This window comes from Triturus cristatus, chromosome 4_1, assembly GCF_964204655.1.
Source record: "Triturus cristatus chromosome 4_1, aTriCri1.1, whole genome shotgun sequence".
NCBI classification, from domain to species: Eukaryota; Metazoa; Chordata; class Amphibia; order Caudata; family Salamandridae; genus Triturus; species Triturus cristatus.
Genome location: NC_140585.1, coordinates 787,303,852 through 787,322,466, shown reverse-complemented (window position 1 = coordinate 787,322,466; position 18,615 = coordinate 787,303,852). Strand labels below are relative to the sequence as shown.

General features: G+C 49.8%; 1 protein-coding gene across 2 annotated transcripts in view; it reads left to right on the top strand.

The window, feature by feature from the left end:
* The window catches only part of SCAF11 (SR-related CTD associated factor 11), a 968,921-nt gene that overhangs the window by 489,065 nt on the left and 461,241 nt on the right, over positions 1-18,615 (top strand). For both annotated transcript variants that reach the window (XM_085653364.1, XM_085653363.1), the window contains exon 9: positions 11,504-11,605. In XM_085653364.1, the coding sequence (XP_085509490.1) occupies positions 11,504-11,605 (102 nt within the window). The remainder of the gene's footprint in view (positions 1-11,503; positions 11,606-18,615) is intronic.

The window sequence follows — 18,615 nt, the reverse complement described above, 5'->3', positions numbered from 1 at the left end:
GGAAAGACTTGCATTTCCCGACGCCATTACCGGCGAGCCACGAAGACACGCCCCCTCGGAGGCCACGCCCCCCTGCTTGGGATATAAATAGACGCCGACTGCGAGCGCCTGACAGAACATACCTGTACTCCTGAGGCGGAAGCCGGGAGGGTTTTTAAAACTGTCACTTCACTTTGCAGATCTTTTAAAATCACTGCACTTCGCCGTTTCTGACAGGACACAGCTTAGTCCTAGGCTGCACGCGCTGCTGATTACTAGCTGACGCGAGGGAAAGACTTGCATTTCCCGACGCCATTACCGGCGAGCCACGAAGACACGCCCTCTCGGAGGCCACGCCTATCCCTTTTCACCCTCTGCATAAAAACATGTGTGCTCCACGGACGCGCAGCGGACGGGCGCAGCGGGCGCGCCGAAGGCGCGCCAAAGGCAAGCCCGTCTGGGCCCGACCGGACCCAGGCCCAGGGACCATGCCGGATGCCTCTCTTGAACGTCGGGTATTCTCAAGGGAAATGCTTCTAACTTTGCAACCGGCGAAATCTCTGCCCTGTTACCATACGCACGCGGAAGGTAAACCTTTCTCTCACTGTGCTCGATGCAACCCAATTACCCAGCGCCCAACCAAACCGAGGCTTAAGATGGGACTCCTCAACTGCCGTTCCCTCCCTAAACATGCAGACGAAATTAATTTACTAATACAAAATCAGGAGTTGGATACACTATTTCTTACTGAAACGTGGTTATCTGACCACTGTAATGCGGATATCGTCAATGCCCTCCCCCCAGGCTATCTGTGCCAAACTCTTCATAGACCCAGAGGGAGGGGTGGGGGATTGGCCCTAATCCACAGACAACAATTTACCTGTAGAACCTCTAATGCTCATATTGATGACTGCGAGGGATGCAATTTCTCTATTCAAACCTCCCCGGTCCTCACCCTGTCTGGACTCCTGATATATCGCACCCCAGGTGCCCCTGGGAAATTTGTTAATGCCATTACTGAAGCGGCCGCACAACTGGCCTCTTCTGCTTCTAGCTTCCTTATGGTGGGCGATCTAAATTTGCATTTCACGGACCCCACCGATCGGTTAGCGGTCGAGCTTCTTCAAGACCTGTCGTCTTTTAATATTCGTTTGATCAATAACGAGCCCACCCATGATAAAGGACACCTGCTGGACCCAGTCCTCTCCAATGTCACTAATATTACCACAGACCCCCCCTTGACTTTACCATGGACCGATCACTTCTTAGTCCCGATCTCCTGGGAGGTCCCCATTAAGATCCCTCAAACCAGGAAATCTCAATTCACTGATAGACGGTGGCACAAACTTGTTTCTACAGAATGGGCCACCACTCTTTCAAACTCTATTCCTGAGCTTTCCTTTGAGCCCAATACGGCGAATGAACAATTTAACACCTGGATTACGTCCTCACTGGACAAATTAATCCCCAAAAAGGTCATTCTTAAACACTCCAAAAGAGTGCCCCGTGCTCCCTGGTACACCGCAGAACTCAAAGCTCTACGCCAGGAGTGCAAGAGGGCCGAACGCATCTGGCGGAAAGATAAATCTATTACAAACAAAGGAGCATATTCCACCTCCCTTGCGACCTATAAATCATCCATCCACAAGGAAAAAACCATATTCTTTCAGCAAAGAATAGAAAAAGCAGCATGCTCGAGCAAAGAATCTTATGCCATTCTAAAAGAGCTACTGAATCCCCCAGTTCCTGAGCCGACAAGCCCCCCAGACCCTACTGTAGATCAGGAAAAATGCCATCAGTTGGCTAATTTCTTTCAAGGAAAAATTCAAAAAATCCTTGATTCAATTCCCCCTGCCAGTCCATGCGAAGACATGGATCTTACATACACTCAGACACTCAACGGTCTCCCCTCTTGGGGTCAAGTAACCACCGAAGATGTGGAAAATACTTTAAAATCCATCAAAAGTGGATCTCCTAGAGACCCCGTCCCGCTTCGGACCCTGAAAGAAGTAACCCCCATCATTGGTCCCCCTCTTACCCACCTGATCAATGCCTCACTTCAACAGGGAATTGTGCCCCTGAACTGGAAGGCTGCAGTTGTGAAGGCTCTATTGAAGAAGCCTTCCCTCGATCCCGAAGACCTGGCCAATTTTAGGCCAATCTCCCTTCTCCCTGGGATAGGCAAGGTTGCCGAAAAATTGGTTAACAAAAAACTGTCTCAGTTCCTGGAAGACAATAACAAATTAAAAAATTCTCAGACAGGTTTTCGGCCAGGGCAGGGCACTGACATCGCCCTCTTGGCGGCGGTAGAGGAGGCCAGGACACTCTTAGACGATGGAGGATCAGTGGCAGTGATCCTCCTCGACCTGAGTGCGGCCTTCGATACCGTCAATCACCAACTCCTCATTAAACGGCTCGAAAGAGTCGGTGTGGTAGGCTCTGCCCTATCCTGGCTCTCTTCCTTTTTGGACCAGCGTACCTTTCAGATCTGGGAAAACAACATCTGCTCCTCCGAAACTCCCCTCCAATGTGGTGTGCCTCAGGGCTCCTCCCTGAGCCCCACTTTATTCAACATCTACATGTCCCCATTGGAGGAGGTTATCACCCCGTTCGGAGTGAGCGTCGTCAGCTATGCTGACGACACACAATTAGTGGTTTCATTATCCCATCCCAATCGAAAACCAGCAGATCTACTCAACTGCCTTACGCAGGTTCAAAACTGGATGAACAGCTCAGCCTTGAAACTAAACGGAGCAAAGACGGATGTCCTTCTTCTTGGTCAGAAAGGAATCACTCTCCCCCCGAATATCTGGCCTAATTGTCTGGGTCCCATCCCTGAACCAAAGCAAGAAGTAAAAAGCCTGGGTGTGTGGCTAGATACTACCCTGTCATTTTCCACACAGGCAAAAAAAGTAGCCGGGACCTGCTTCGGCCTGCTGAAATCAATGAGAAAGATCCTGCCCCTTCTGCCACCCAACTCCCAAAAACTGCTTATACAGGGCCTGATAATTTCTAGGCTGGATTTCAGCAATGTGATGTACCTGGGCGCCCCGGAAGCAACACTGAACAAACTTCAGAGAATTCAAAACATAGCCGCCCGGATTCTCACTAAGACCTCTGCCAGAGATTCGGCCAAACCAGCATTGAAACTCCTCCACTGGCTTCCGATAAGGGAGAGAGTTAAATTCAAGGCCTTGTGCCTTGCTCATAAACTGTTACAAAATCAAGGCCCTCCCATTCTTAGAAAATTTATCAAACCCTACAAATCCTGCAGATCCCTCAGATCGGACACGGAGAATTTCATCAGCGCCCCCAGAATCAGGAAGGCACGCACTGGTGGAAGGCGGTTCACAGTCCATACCGCAAGCCTCTGGAATGCACTCCCCCGCGACCTTAGAACGGAACCTCATCACCTTCACTTCAGGAAGCGGTTGAAAACCTTTCTTTTTCCTCAATGATCCCTTCCCCTCCGAACCACTGTATCCTTGTCCCATCCCTCACCCCCCTTCCGGCCCCCCTTATCAGGTTTAGGGTAGGGTTCTTAGCGCTGGGATACCTTCGGGTGACTACGCGCTCTACAAGAGTTTTTAATAATAATAATAATAATAATGGGGGCTAAGTCTCCACTCGTCGCCCCTCTATTTGAATAATATGCGCCGCAAACTCATCTTGTGGCTATCAATATCTACTGCAGGTGACTCCCCCTAAAAATCATGCTTATGTGTTACAGTGGGAGAGGGATTTGGCCACCGAACTGAGATGGCCCTTAAGGGGTGATCAGGCAGATCGTCGATCTGTATTTGTTTTAAAGAGTGCCTAAAAGATACTGACTCTTTGGTACCCAACACCTGTTTGTGTAGCCAATTTTTTCAGGGGTTCTGATATTTGTGGAAGGGATGAGGTGAGAGGGGAACCTTTTTACATGCTTGGTGGCAATGCCCTATGATTCAGTCTTTCTGGGTAGAGATAGAGTATAATGCGGACCATCACCAATGTCCACATCCCACTTGAAATTCAGATTTTTTATTGGACGATCCAGGGGCCGATCACACTTTTCACTCTATGACCCCTCAGGGCCTCCTTATATCTGTGGAAAAAGCCTATTTTTCCTTCTGTAAATACGTGGTGGGGGAAGGGTTGGACTCTGCTATGGATTAGTTGACTGTTCCTATTCGGGATGGGGTGACCAAATTTGATGCTACCTGGTGCTCCTTCACCACCTATGTTAAGCGATTACAAAGAGGTCTCCATGTGTATATGTCGTGAACATTGAGCGCATCCGACAGTTATATTAGGTCTTCAGTCAGACAATGGCCCTGTTGAAATGAGAACATTGTGTGAGGGATTGCGGTGATCATTTCTTTAGCTAACGCTTCCCTTTGTATGCGGATGTATGCAATTTGTTATTCTTATTAGGTGCAAGTCTGATTTACTATCGCTGGCAACTTTATGCATTGCTTTTTGGGTTTCTCTGTTTTCAACTGAAAATACAATATAAAAAGTTTAACAAAAGAGGCGTGACGTCCTCCCACCAGAACCTGAAACATTGTAATATTGAAATGATTTGTAAAAGTTCATCCCATTCTGGCTACAGCTCGAAACATTAAATACCTAATGGCATTACAGCTGCTAACATGCAAAACAGACTCCATTAGCTGCTTACGTCTGGCTTAACACAACTACTCACAAGTAATTCTAAAAGTTTTCTTTTTCTTCAAATATCGCTTTTATTGATATAAATGTCACAGTACAACTCAGTAACATTGCAACAAGGCGATTAACCCCCCCCCCCCCCCCAATATACTATCGCCTTTGAATCCCACCATCACGCGGTACTCCGCCCAACCTACATCCACACCTCTGACCCGTATACGTATACACTTCTACTCTAAAGTAGGAGTGCGTGGATCCCTCTGTGTGAATTTACTGATGGTTACTCACAGAAAACAGGATTTTTTAAAATAAATAGTCTGCAGAAGCGTCTGAGTTGAAGAGCATGATCGGGGGGAGGGTGGGGAGGGTTGAAAAATAAAGAAGCCCCACGTTGTGGGCGGTCTAATGGGTGATCACAAGGTTCCTGGTGAAGCATGCCTGACTTTGTAGTGGAATGCGACTGTTGGACTTGGCCCTTTTTGCAGAGTCATCCCAGAACGTTTTGCCTTCTCGTAGTTTTTCTGACCTGTTGGTGGTTTTAGGACTCTGGGCACTTTATCACTGCTGTTCAGTGTTGAAGTGCATGTGCTTTCTATGGTAAACTTGGTAAGATTGGTCTACACCTGTTTGACATAATTAATTTGCCTATCAGTCCCTTGTACATTGGTATCTCATATAGACAGTGCCAGTAAATTAAATGCTACTGGTGGGCTTGGAGCGCTGCTTGCACCACCCACCAAAGTGGCCTTCCAAACCTCTATCAGGCCTCTGCCATTGCAGGGCCTCCGTGTGCAAGTTACTGCTGCTGTGACGTCGCACATAAAGGGTTTGCCACGTCCATGACTCCCCTTTTACTGCACATCAGTCCCCCCCCCAAGGTAGGCCCTAGCTAGCCCTATGGGCAGGGTGCGGTGTAGGTGAATGGTAGGATATGTGCCTTAACTGTGTGGCATGTCCTGGTAGTGACAAACAGCCTATTTGGTTTCTCACTGCTGTGAGGCTACCCTGTCATAGGAATTCATTGGAGATTCCCTGATAATGCGTTTCAGTGGTAATTCCTGATATGAGAGGGGTGGCATGATCAAGTTTTATGTTTGGAATAGTGGTGATAACTGCTGCGTAAAGGTGTTTGCAGATTTATTATCACTATTTTTTTAGAAATGCCACTTTTAGAAGTAGGCAGTTCTGTGTCTCTTTGTGCCTGCCTGTTGTGTATTGACTGTCTGGCCTTGGACTGACAGGGGTTGGAGGTGTGCAGTGGCTCCAGAGGGTCTGGATGAGTCCGCGCTAGGCTGAATAGGCCTAATCTGCATTTGGAGTGGTGGGAGGAATAGCACCTGAACCTGAATAGGGCTGTGCCTGCCTTCCACAATGCTGGTTCCGCCCCCTGTGGTGTCTGGGGCCAGAGCCTAAACTTTCAGTGGGGAGTGTTGTGCACTTGACAAGTGCCTCCCAGAACTGGTTTGGGCTGGGTCCAAGGCCCTGTACCAGGGCAGAACATAGACCTTGGGTAATATAAATATTGGGCATGTGACCCCATGTGAACATGTGCTTACGTGGAAAAAGGAGACACAGCGTGGATTGCTGTGTGCCAGGAGGAAACGCCGCTGGGTACTATCTGCTGCCTGCGAGGTAGCTGAAGCAAAGAGCCCTCTGCGAAGGGGCCCTGTGTGCTGGCCTGCCTGTGCGATTATTCCACCTCTTGGAGACAGTTCTGTGCTTAGGAGTACTTTACGTCCCCTCTCTGGGTCTCTGTACTGGAGACAGGCAAAACGCTCTATCCTTATGGCCTGGAGCTCATGAGGAGCCTCGAGTTCCTTTGAGAAGTTGGAACAGCCGATGTGCGAGTCGGCACTCCTCCTGACAAGCGTGGTGGGCACTCTCCCCTTTTGGATGCCAAAAGTTGTGGCAGCGTGGAGCTGAAATCAATAGAGATTTTCGCTCTGTAGTCACAGAATGCCAGGCAGAAGAAGCCTGGTTGTGGGCAGGGCTCTTGTAATGACTAGGAGAGCCCCAAGTGTTTTTTGAGCCTGGAGGTGGGCGGAGCCAAACGGGACCGTGTTCCCGAAAGTGAGCCAAAATTGGTGAGGCGGAGACTTTGCTCTGTGCCTTTCCATCCCCTGACTAGACAGCCTTGTGTGTCGCTGGAAACAGAGTGGAGAGCAGGCAACAATAAAGGAAGACTTCCCTCAACAGGGGGCCATTCTACACCTGTCGAGCTGCCAGATCAGTGGAGGCTTAGTGGGCCTGGTTGGGAGTGAGCTGTCTTTCCTCACGCTGCGAGCAGCTGCAGGAGGATTACATATCTTGGGGGCATGGTGTGGCGCTAGCGATCAGGCAAGGTCTCAGGGGTGCCCCTTGCAAGGAAGCTGGCAGTACAGTTGTTTCCCGGCCTTGAAGGGCCATTGGATGACCTCACTGAGGTACCTTCGCAGCTCCAATGTAACTCCTGCATGTGTCTATATAGTTGAAGCTGCGCCGCATTGTCGCGGGCAGCTGCGCGCTTACTGACATCTTGAAGGCATGAAAGGGGAAACCTCGACGGAGGCCCCCACTCCTCACTGGGAAAGAGTAGTATTGGAGGGGAGGGATCGTCCCTCATTACTGCATTGTGCCTGGCGTGTAGCCCGGGAGCCTACGTGGGGAGCCCTGGTTACAGGCTTAATGTGCTTTCCATGTGCCTAGGAGGACTGGGAGTTGCCCAATTGACTGTGTTATGCCCTGATATGAGTACGCTTTGGATGCTACTTTGCCATGGACATTACTACAGAGATGTGCACTGTGGTGTGTTGTGCTGAGGATGTATATGTATAATGTGCTATGCTGATCATTATCACTATGTTCAAGTGTACTCTTACCAGCAGTTACTGGTTGTCGTCACAAACTAATCTATGGGGTGTTTATGACAGTGGCCTGATTGACCCTGTGGTGTATATAATCCCTGTAAAGTGATGCCGAAATGTCAGGTGGCACAGTATATATAAATATAGGTGATTGTTCTAATCTGTTTTATGGTTAATACAAAGGCTATTTTTACATAACCTTGTGTGGAGTTTCTTTTGTGGTGTGCCTAGTGTCGCTGCTGTGAGTGTGTTGCGCAAACGCTTTACACATTGCCTCTGGGATAAGACTGACTGCTCTGCCAAGCTACCAAGGTGGAGAGCAGGGGTTATCTTCAGCAAGTAACTCCCTTGCCCTGACTAGAGTGGTAGTTTCTGCCTGGCTTAGGCACATGCCCTAGCCAATCAGAAATCTCTTTTCTAACAGCGTCTATATAATAACAAGCATTGGCATAGCCAATAGGTCTTGCCTTTGGGACCATATAAGTGTTTATCCATTTAACACACAAGCTGCGAGTTTACAAAGATCAGAACGTAGACAGAGCAACCAGTCACATTTCGTTCAACAGCGGTAGTTGTGCTAGTCAATTTTAACTGCATGAGCTTGAAGCTTTATTCTTATAAATTGATTTAAAATGTAATTATGAAATATTCAGCCTGTTCTAAGGCTAAGGTAATTTGTCTCCATGAGATCATTGTTAACTTCTAAAGATGGCCCCTGTAAAAAGCAGTGGTGCACCATATTTCTGACCTTGATGCAAAAGTATAATCTCTTGGAAGCAGGTCGCCCCCTTCTTTATTCTGCAGACAAATGAAGAACAGCCATGTATCTAAATATTTAATACTAGGCCTTCCAAGTTCCCGCTTAGCCCACACATGCTTCGCTTTGAAAAGATTGGGAGCTCCACTAGACCATAGAGTTTTAACATGAATCAGTGGGCCTGCAGCGTAAACACAGGTTTCAACAACGGGTATAATTAATGTATATTACGCCTCCTTATATAGTTTTAAAAAGGCAAATAAATGACCAAAATAGTTTTCCTTTCAGGCCGATAAGCATGCTGACGAGGAGTTGGGTCTATGCCGTAGATAGTGCAACACTTGTGATACTAGGAGAGGAGCCTGCCTCCCTAACTTTTATACAGCACCAGTGGTTCAGGATGTTTCAGGTCGATAGGAGCGAAAAGAATATTCACTTATCACAGCAGGTCTCCCAGGCATGATGTCCCTGCATCTTCGAGGGGCGGTACACTAGAACAGAATCCTCGATCTTAAGAGTGGTGCCCAGGTCCTGAGCAGAGTATGAGGGAGGAAATCCGCTGCCTGCATCCTGTGATCTCAAAGAGGTGGGAGTCCTGTGGTGTCCCTGGGGTGGGAGTCCTGTGGTGTCCCTGGGGTGGGAGTCCTGTGGTGTCCCTGGGGTGGGAGTCCTGTGGTGTCCCTGGGGTGGGAGTCCTGTGGTGTCCCTGGGGTGGGAGTCCTGTGGTGTCCCTGGGGTGGGAGTCCTGTGGTGTCCCTGGGGTGGGAGTCCTGTGGTGTCCCTGGGGTGGGAGTCCTGTGGTGTCCCTGGGGTGGGAGTCCTGTGGTGTCCCTGGGGTGGGAGTCCTGTGGTGTCCCTGGGGTGGGAGTCCTGTGGTGTCCCTGGGGTGGGAGTCCTGTGGTGTCCCTGGGGTGGGAGTCCTGTGGTGTCCCTGGGGTGGGAGTCCTGTGGTGTCCCTGGGGTGGGAGTCCTGTGGTGTCCCTGGGGTGGGAGTCCTGTGGTGTCCCTGGGGTGGGAGTCCTGTGGTGTCCCTGGGGTGGGAGTCCTGTGGTGTCCCTGGGGTGGGAGTCCTGTGGTGTCCCTGGGGTGGGAGTCCTGTGGTGTCCCTGGGGTGGGAGTCCTGTGGTGTCCCTGGGGTGGGAGTCCTGTGGTGTCCCTGGGGTGGGAGTCCTGTGGTGTCCCTGGGGTGGGAGTCCTGTGGTGTCCCTGGGGTGGGAGTCCTGTGGTGTCCCTGGGGTGGGAGTCCTGTGGTGTCCCTGGGGTGGGAGTCCTGTGGTGTCCCTGGGGTGGGAGTCCTGTGGTGTCCCTGGGGTGGGAGTCCTGTGGTGTCCCTGGGGTGGGAGTCCTGTGGTGTCCCTGGGGTGGGAGTCCTGTGGTGTCCCTGGGGTGGGAGTCCTGTGGTGTCCCTGGGGTGGGAGTCCTGGGGTGTCCCTGGGGTGGGAGTCCTGGGGTGGGAGTCCTGTGGTGTCCCTGGGGTGGGAGTCCTGTGGTGTCCCTGGGGTGGGAGTCCTGGGGTGTCCCTGGGGTGGGAGTCCTGGGGTGTCCCTGGGGTGGGAGTCCTGGGGTGTCCCTGGGGTGGGAGTCCTGGGGTGTCCCTGGGGTGGGAGTCCTGGGGTGTCCCTGGGGTGGGAGTCCTGGGGTGTCCCTGGGGTGGGAGTCCTGGGGTGTCCCTGGGGTGGGAGTCTTGGGGTGTCCCTGGGGTGGGAGTCTTGTGGTGTCCCTAGGGTGGGAGTCCTGTGGTGTCCCTGGGGTGGGAGTCCTGTGGTGTCGCTGGGGTGGGAGTCCTGTGGTGTCGCTGGGGTGGGAGTCCTGGTATATAGACCGCAACTGCATGAAACTACACTTAATGAACTGATCCCAACCAGCTGAGAAGGGACTCAAACAAACACAACAAAGCGCCCTATCTCACAGCAGCCATTATTCATTCTGTGTTGCAGATAAGCATCCCGAGGTAAGCCGCACTCTTGGAAGCACATACTAGTAGTATTCCTGGAGAAGGGCTGTTGACTTTACCGCACTGAAAGTGGTATTTCTAGGTCACTGTTTACGAGCACGTGATTCCTGTGCCTGCCTGAGCACACACTGCATTGTAAAGGTTACAGAGCCAGTGTAGACGGTACAGCTGACGCTATGCATCATTTACCACAATGTCTTAGTTACTAGAAAGACTGTTTTCTTAAACGGTAATAGGAAGTGGTTTCATTACTTAGTCTTAACATAAATTGTTAGGCGCCCAAATGGCTCCGCGAGTTGAACACTGTCTCTGAAACTTGCAGGTCACAAGTTTGAAATGTTGGCAAGGACGACCCAGTCTTCTATCCTTCCGTGGTCAATAAATTGAGTACCATTACTTCGCAACAGCTGTAGAATTATTAACCCTTTCTGTAGGATGCCTTTCGAAAACCAACAAGTGCAACCTTAAAAGTTTCAGGTACACCAAGTACAGTAAACATGCCCTTTTAAAGATGTTTATGCAAAAAACAAGCAGAGGATTTACACTTTTGTCAAAAGTTGATAAATATTATACGATCTTTATACTGCCCTTTTCCCATTTCACCTTCGAGACCTTGGTGGTAAGAGTTCAATTTAAGTTTGCAGAGTGCGCCAATCTTGTGTGCTCCTATTTTATTGGATGTCTGTGCTTCACTAGAGCTTAAAGGGGGTAAAAGTTGTCATCAGTGGCTCAGCTGAAGGTGCAAGTATTTGTCAGCCCAGCCGTTTGTAAGTAAGCCTGCTTGCACTGCCACGAGCAACCTGCTACAAAATTAATCGTAATCTAAGGCCATATTAAACAAGCCTTCCACGTTTGCAGGGGTCATGTTCAATTTTTTAAACAAGCGGTCTGCACTTTTCAAGCACCTGTGCTTGTGACGGCATCCACCTTGCGGGAACGAGCATCAGCGGGCAGCGGCCATCTGTTTGTAATTAACGTGGCCGCGCCGCTGCTCGCTCCCTCAAGGTGGATGCCGCTACAAGCACAAGTGCTTAAAAAGTGAAGACCGATTCCTAAAGGCCTTTCCTAAGGCAGCGTGCTGCCTAGGCGAGACCTAAAAAAGTTACACCAAACTGAGACAGTCAGTCCATGCCTGCCAAATGTGGTTTTTCTTAGAATAGTTGTGGTGAGGTTCTGAACAGTGCATGACAAGCATAGGAGTCAAGATTGCTTTGTTACCAAAATGGGCAAATTTCAAGTGTTTTATGTTGTAGACACAGAGTGTCCTTTTTCAATGAATATGGATCTACGTGTGTAACCTTTCCTTTTCTCTTACAGCCACGATATTTCAGAACTGCATGATACTGCAACAGTAATCCGAAGGAAAACTCGAACACTGCGTTCATTGTGGTCCTCAGCTGTGCAATTGAGAATTGATGGGTGGGTTTAAGTACGGAATATTATTTTGAAAAGTAATAGATATGCTCGATTTAACATGAATTGAACAAACTGATTTCCATGTTACCTATATTTTAAAAGGAGTGTTTTGATTGTCAATGGAACATTATTTTTGATGTACTTGCATCATAAGCTTGTGTGCTGCAGTATTTGTTAAGGTCTTTAAACTGCTAAAAGCGTTTTTTTTTTAGGGCAAGCCTAGGCATCGCATGCCCTCTCTCGAGAGACCTGCTGTATCTACACTGTGGGCATTCAGCACGCCCATCGCTTTTTTTTTCATGTCCATATCTAAATTCCTTTGTTTATAGTTGACATCTTGCCCTCCTTTTGCTGTTTTGGTCATGCTCTGGAGACTGACCTTGTTACACAGATCACTATCAGGCATTGTAGGAAAGTGCCCCTTTTTGCATGGTTGCCTTCCACTTTTTGCTCGATGTTGATGCTCTTTTCCTAAGTGTGCCCTGGGTTTCTGCCACTCATTTACCCAGGGCTGTGTTCTTTCCCTAAAACTGTACAATTGGCAACTCTCTGGCCACAGGTATGTCCCTTGTTAAAGGTACCATGGGTACCAAAGGCACTATAACCAGGGAAGGCCTCCAAGGACTGCAGCACATATTGTGCCACCCTTAGAGGGGACACACTCACTCTCTCTCTCACACACACACTCACTCTCTCACACACAAACACACGCACAAACGCGCACTCTCACACGTCCACACACCCACCCACACGCACTCACCCATACGCACTCACCCATGCACTCTCACACACACACTCTCTCTCACACACACACACACACTCTCACACTCTCACTCACACTCTCACTCACACTCACACTCTCACTCACACACACTCTCACACTCTCACACTCTCACTCACACTCACACTCTCACTCACACTCTCTCTCACACTCTCCCACACTCTCCCACTCACTCTCTCTCCCACTCACTCTCTCTCCCACTCACTCTCTCTCCCACTCACTCTCTCTCCCACTCACTCTCTCTCCCACTCACTCTCTCTCCCACTCACTCTCTCTCCCACTCACTCTCTCTCCCACTCACTCTCTCTCCCACTCACTCTCTCTCCCGCTTACTCTCTCCCGCTTACTCTCTCCCGCTTACTCTCTCCCGCTTACTCTCTCCCGCTTACTCTCTCCCGCTTACTCTCTCCCGCTTACTCTCTCCCGCTTACTCTCTCCCGCTTACTCTCTCCCGCTCACTCTCTCCCGCTCACTCTCTCCCGCTCACTCTCTCCCGCTCACTCTCTCCCGCTCACTCTCTCCCGCTCACTCTCTCCCGCTCACTCTCTCCCGCTCACTCTCTCCCGCTCACTCTCTCCCGCTCACTCTCTCCCGCTCACTCTCTCCCGCTCACTCTCTCCCGCTCACTCTCTCCCGCTCACTCTCTCCCGCTCACTCTCTCCCGCTCACTCTCTCCCGCTCACTCTCTCCCGCTCACTCTCTCCCGCTCACTCTCTCCCGCTCACTCTCTCCCGCTCACTCTCTCCCGCTCACTCTCTCCCGCTCACTCTCTCTACCCGCTCCTCTCCATACCCACTCTCTCTTACCCACTCTCTCTCACCCACTCTCTCTCACCCACTCTCTCTCACCCACTCTCTCTCACCCACTCTCTCTCACCCACTCTCTCTCACCCACTCTCTCTCACCCACTCTCTCTCACCCACTCTCTCTCACCCACTCTCTCTCACCCACTCTCTCTCACCCACTCTCTCTCACCCACTCTCTCTCACCCACTCTCTCTCACCCACTCTCTCTCACCCACTCTCTCTCACCCACTCTCTCTCACCCACTCTCTCTCACCCACTCTCTCTCACCCACTCTCTCTCACCCACTCTCTCTCACCCACTCTCTCTCACCCACTCTCTCTCACCCACTCTCTCTCACCCACTCTCTCTCACCCACTCTCTCTCACCCACTCTCTCTCACCCACTCTCTCTCACCCACTCTCTCTCACCCACTCTCTCTCTCACCCACTCTCTCTCACCCACTCTCTCTCACCCACTCTCTCTCACCCACTCTCTCTCACCCACTCTCTCTCACCCACTCTCTCTCACCCACTCTCTCTCACCCACTCTCTCTCACCCACTCTCTCTCACCCACTCTCTCTCACCCACTCTCTCCCACCCACTCTCTCCCACTCACTCTCTCCCACTCACTCTCTCCCACTCACTCTCTCCCACTCACTCTCTCCCACTCACTCTCTCCCACTCACTCTCTCCCACTCACTCTCTCCCACTCACTCTCTCCCACTCACTCTCTCCCACTCACTCTCTCCCACTCACTCTCTCCCACTCACTCTCTCCCACTCACTCTCTCCCACTCACTCTCTCCCACTCACTCTCTCCCACTCACTCTCTCCCACTCACTCTCTCACACACACTCTCTCACACACACTCTCTCACACACACTCTCTCACACACACTCTCTCACACACACTCTCTCACACACACTCTCCCTCACACACTCACTCATGTGTTTTGGTGCAGAGCAAAGTGAACTCGACATGGCACACATCCCTGTGTGCCGTGCCAACAATCCGCTGCCTATGGCATAGGTAAGCCAGCCCTCTAGGTGGGTGTACTATACGGCTGGTGAACTATACGGCTGGTGAGGGTACACCGAAAAAGAAACCGCCCTCCATCTCCGTGCCGATCTCTGCCTCCACATCCAAGCACTCTGCACCGAAATCTACAGGCACCGCCTCATCCACTCCGAAAAAACACTCGGAGCCGAACAAAAAGCCGATCCCTAAAACTTCGGATCCACACCCTTGGGAGCCGAAAAAAGCCTCGGATCCGAAAAAACACCTGGTTCCACAAGTGGCCACAGACTTTCTGCCCTTGCTAAAAGGAGTTACCAAGCATGCAGCTGAGGTATTTAAAGATCCTGTCAGGGCCAGGAACGAGAAAAAATACAAGGCTGGCCCAGCAGACCCAGCGTACATTAAGGGCCCCGTACCACTGGACTCACTTGTAGTCTCCAATGCTAGAAAGAGGGCCAACTCTCAAACATCAGTGGACGCTCCACCCCCGATTAAGAGTCCTAACTGTTAGACGCCTCTGGCAAAAGAACCGCTTCACACGCAAATACTCAAGCCCTGTTAGCCAGATACAATAGGGCTCACTACGATGAGTTAGAGTCCCTGCTCCAACACCTCCCGGACCAATACAAACATAAGGCCAACGACCTAATACAAAAGGGTAAAGTTATCACCAACACCTCTATCCGGTGTGCTCTTGATGTAGCAGATACCGCGTCCAGAGCAGTGAACACAGCAGGCACGCGTGGCTACGCATTTCCGGGTTTAAACCTGAGGTGCAAAGCGCTATACTCAATCAACCATTCGACCAGCAACACCTCTTTGGCCCTAATGTTGATGCGTCCCTTGAGAAGATGAAAAAGGACAGATACAGCCAAATCAATGGGAGCCTTGCAATCGCAAGCTCCCAGACGTTCTTTTCGTCGCTCATCCTACAGGGGCAACTCCAGGGGATACTCGTCTGATACCCCATCCACCTCCTGCAAGTCTCCCACCCAATCCACCTTCACCAGAGGTTACCACAGAGGAGGATACCGAGGTAACAATAACAAAGGCAGAGGCAAAACTAACAACACCTGCTCTGCCTCCACCCCTGCCCAATGACTTCCCTCTGCTTCCCCCGGACCATTCCACTCCCGTCGGGGGAAGACTACAGCAGTTCCTTCCTGTCTGGACAAACATCACCGCAGACAGGTGGGTGCGACAAATAGTGCAATCAGGTTACTGTCTCGAACTTACCTCTATTCCCCCAAACATTCCACCCAAACAGCATACAATGTCAGCAGACCATTTGTCACTCTTAAAACAAGAGGTGATTTCCTTACTAAAAAAAAAGTGCAATAGAACTAGTTCCCCTGCACCAACAAAACAAGGGAGTTTACTCCCTGTATTTTCTCATTCCAAAGAAGGATGGCTCTCTGAGACCTATTCTAGACCTCAGGCCACTAAACAGGTACATACAATCAGACCACTTCCACATGGTCACACTTCAGCAAGTCCTCCCTCTTTCACACGGTGACTTCCTCGCCACCTTAGATCTCAAAGACGCCTATTTCCATATTCCCATACACGCTGCCCACAGATAATATCTCAGGTTTGTAGTGGACGGGCAAAACTAACAATTCAAAGTACTCCCTTTCGGAGTCACAACAGCACCAAGGGTATTCACCAAGTGCCTAGCAGTAGTCGCAGCCCATCTAAGAAGACAACACATCTTCCCATACCTCGACGACTGGCTCATAAAAGCCAGCTCGTACAACCAGTGTGTTCATCACACTCACGCGACTATCAAATTACTCCACGACCTGGGGTTCACAGTAAACCACACCAAGTCTCATCTGTAACCCTCTCACACACAACAATACCTCGGCGCCACTATAAAAGCCTCAAAAGCGTTAGCCTATCCCAGTCCAGCAAGGATGGCAAGCATTTTCGCTCTCCTACCCAAATTTCAGCCGCATCACTCTCTCCCAGCTTGAGTGTTCATGCAGCTCATAGGGATGATGGCCTCTTGCATATTCATAGTGCCTCACGCAAGACTCCAGATGCGTCCCATAGAAGAGTGCTTAGCACGCCAATGGAACCAGGCTCAAGGTCAACGAACAGATCTGGTGTTGGTAGACGGTCGCACTCACCGCTCTCTGCAGTGGTGGAACACTAAAAACCTTTCCAAGGGGCGACCGTTCCTCAGATTGTCATGAGAGCGGACGCATCGCTCTCCGGCTGGGGAGCTCCCCTATTACATCACACCATACAAGGCAAATGAACACCTCAACAAAAGTTATTCCACATCAATTACCTGGAATTACTGGCCATATTCCTAGCCTTAAAAGCTTTTCAAAAACAAATATCGGGCAAGGCTGTCTTAGTCCGCACGGACAACATGACAGCCATGTACTAAATCCAAAAACAAGGCGGGACACACTCTCTGCAGCTCTCCCAGCTAGCACAAAACATATGGAGGTGGGCTATACCTCAGAATATATTTCTCCTTGCCCAACACGTCCCAGGAGTCCAAAACACCGTAGCAGATCTGTTAAGTCGCCAAACACAACAGATTCACGAGTGGGAACTCCATCCACAAGTTCTTCAACCATACTTTCAGATATGGGGGCAACCACAGATAGACCTTTTCGCCACCCACAAAAATGCCAAATGCCCAAGCTTCGCCGCCAGATACCCACACCCATTGTCCAAAGGCAATGCGATATGGATGAACTGGTCAGGCAGATATGCGTACGCCTTTCCGCCTCTCCCACTCATACCACTGGTGGTGCGCAAACTACAGCAACACTCACTGACTCTAATTCTAGTTGCTCCAACCTGGGCCAGACAACCGTGGTACACCACATTGTTGGAACTGTCGGTAGTCCCGCACCAAAGATTACACCTCTCACCACACCTCTTAACCCAGAACCGTGGAGAGATCAGACACCCAGACCCAGGTCAGCTGAACCTTGCGATCTGGCTCCTGAAATCTTAGAATTTGGTTAACTTAACCTTCTTCCTGACTGTATGAACGTCATTAAAGAGGCTAGACGCCCTACCACTCTAGAGCTTGCTATGCAGCCAAGTGGAAACGATTTGTCATATATTGCCATAACAATGCCATCAATTTCCTAGATGTCTATCCAACACATCATAACCTACCTACTACACCTACAAAGGTACAACTTGGCCTACACATCTATTCGGCTACCCCTTGCTGCTATAGCAGCATACCTACAAAATAGACAACATTTATCGCTATTTAGAGTGCCCGCCATCAAAGCCTTTATGGAAGGCCTCAAAAGGATAATTCCTCCCAGAGTTCCACCCTCACCTGTGTGGAATTTAAATATCGTGCTCACATGACTGATGGGACCTGCCTTTGAACTTCTACATAAATGTGAGCTACAATTCTTAACATGGAAAGTTGCTTTCCTAGTGGCCATAACTTCTCTAAGAAGAGTTAGTGAAGTACAAGCCCTAACTATTCAGGAACCATTCTTACAAATGCATCATAATAAGGTGGTTCTCCGCACTAATCCTAAATCCCTCCCTAAAGTCATTTCCCCCTTCCACCTTAATCTGTGGAGTTGCCCGTTTTCTTCTCGCAACCACACACAGTCGCAGAAAGAGCTCTTCATACTTTAGATGTTGGAGGAGCATTGCTCTATTACATTGAAAGAACACGACCTTTTCGAAAAACCAAGCAACTTTTTGTTTCTTTCTCACCACCACACAAAGGCAATCCCATATCAAAGTCCGGGATAGCCAGATGAATTGTTAAATGCATACAAATTTGCTACCACAAAGCAAAACGCACTTTAACTGTTCCTCTTAAAGCCCACTCTACAAAAAAAATGGCATTCTTAGGCAACATTCCAATAGATGATATCTGCAAAACAGCTACATGGTCTACACCACATACGTTCACTAAACACTACTGTGTAGATGTGCAAACGAAACAAGCCAATGTGGGCCAAGCTGTATTCAAAATCCTATTTCAAACTATTGCAACAGATACGCTAGGGAGTGGGACTGCTACACAATCTATGCAAAAGCGTGTTATCTGCAGCTCATATGCCTCCAACGGAATATGCTACTTACCAGTATGCATCTGTTCTTGGCATGTAGAGCTGCAGATCTACACACGCCCACCCGCCTCCCTGGCTTCCTTCATCTGTTCCAGTATTATCTTATTTAGATACACTATACAAGGGCATCTTCCTGTTTCTTACAAAGCACCATCATTTCCCTGCTGGCGAAAAACAATCTGAGGATGGAGCCGATGCCCATGCGCACTATGATCCTAGGGAGGAGTCACATACCTCGTGACTCCAAAGACTTTCCAGGTCAAAAACAAGTGCAAACATCCGGACCCAACACCAGATGGCGATCTATGCAAAAGTGTGTAGATCTGCAGCTCTACATGCCAAGAACGGATATATAC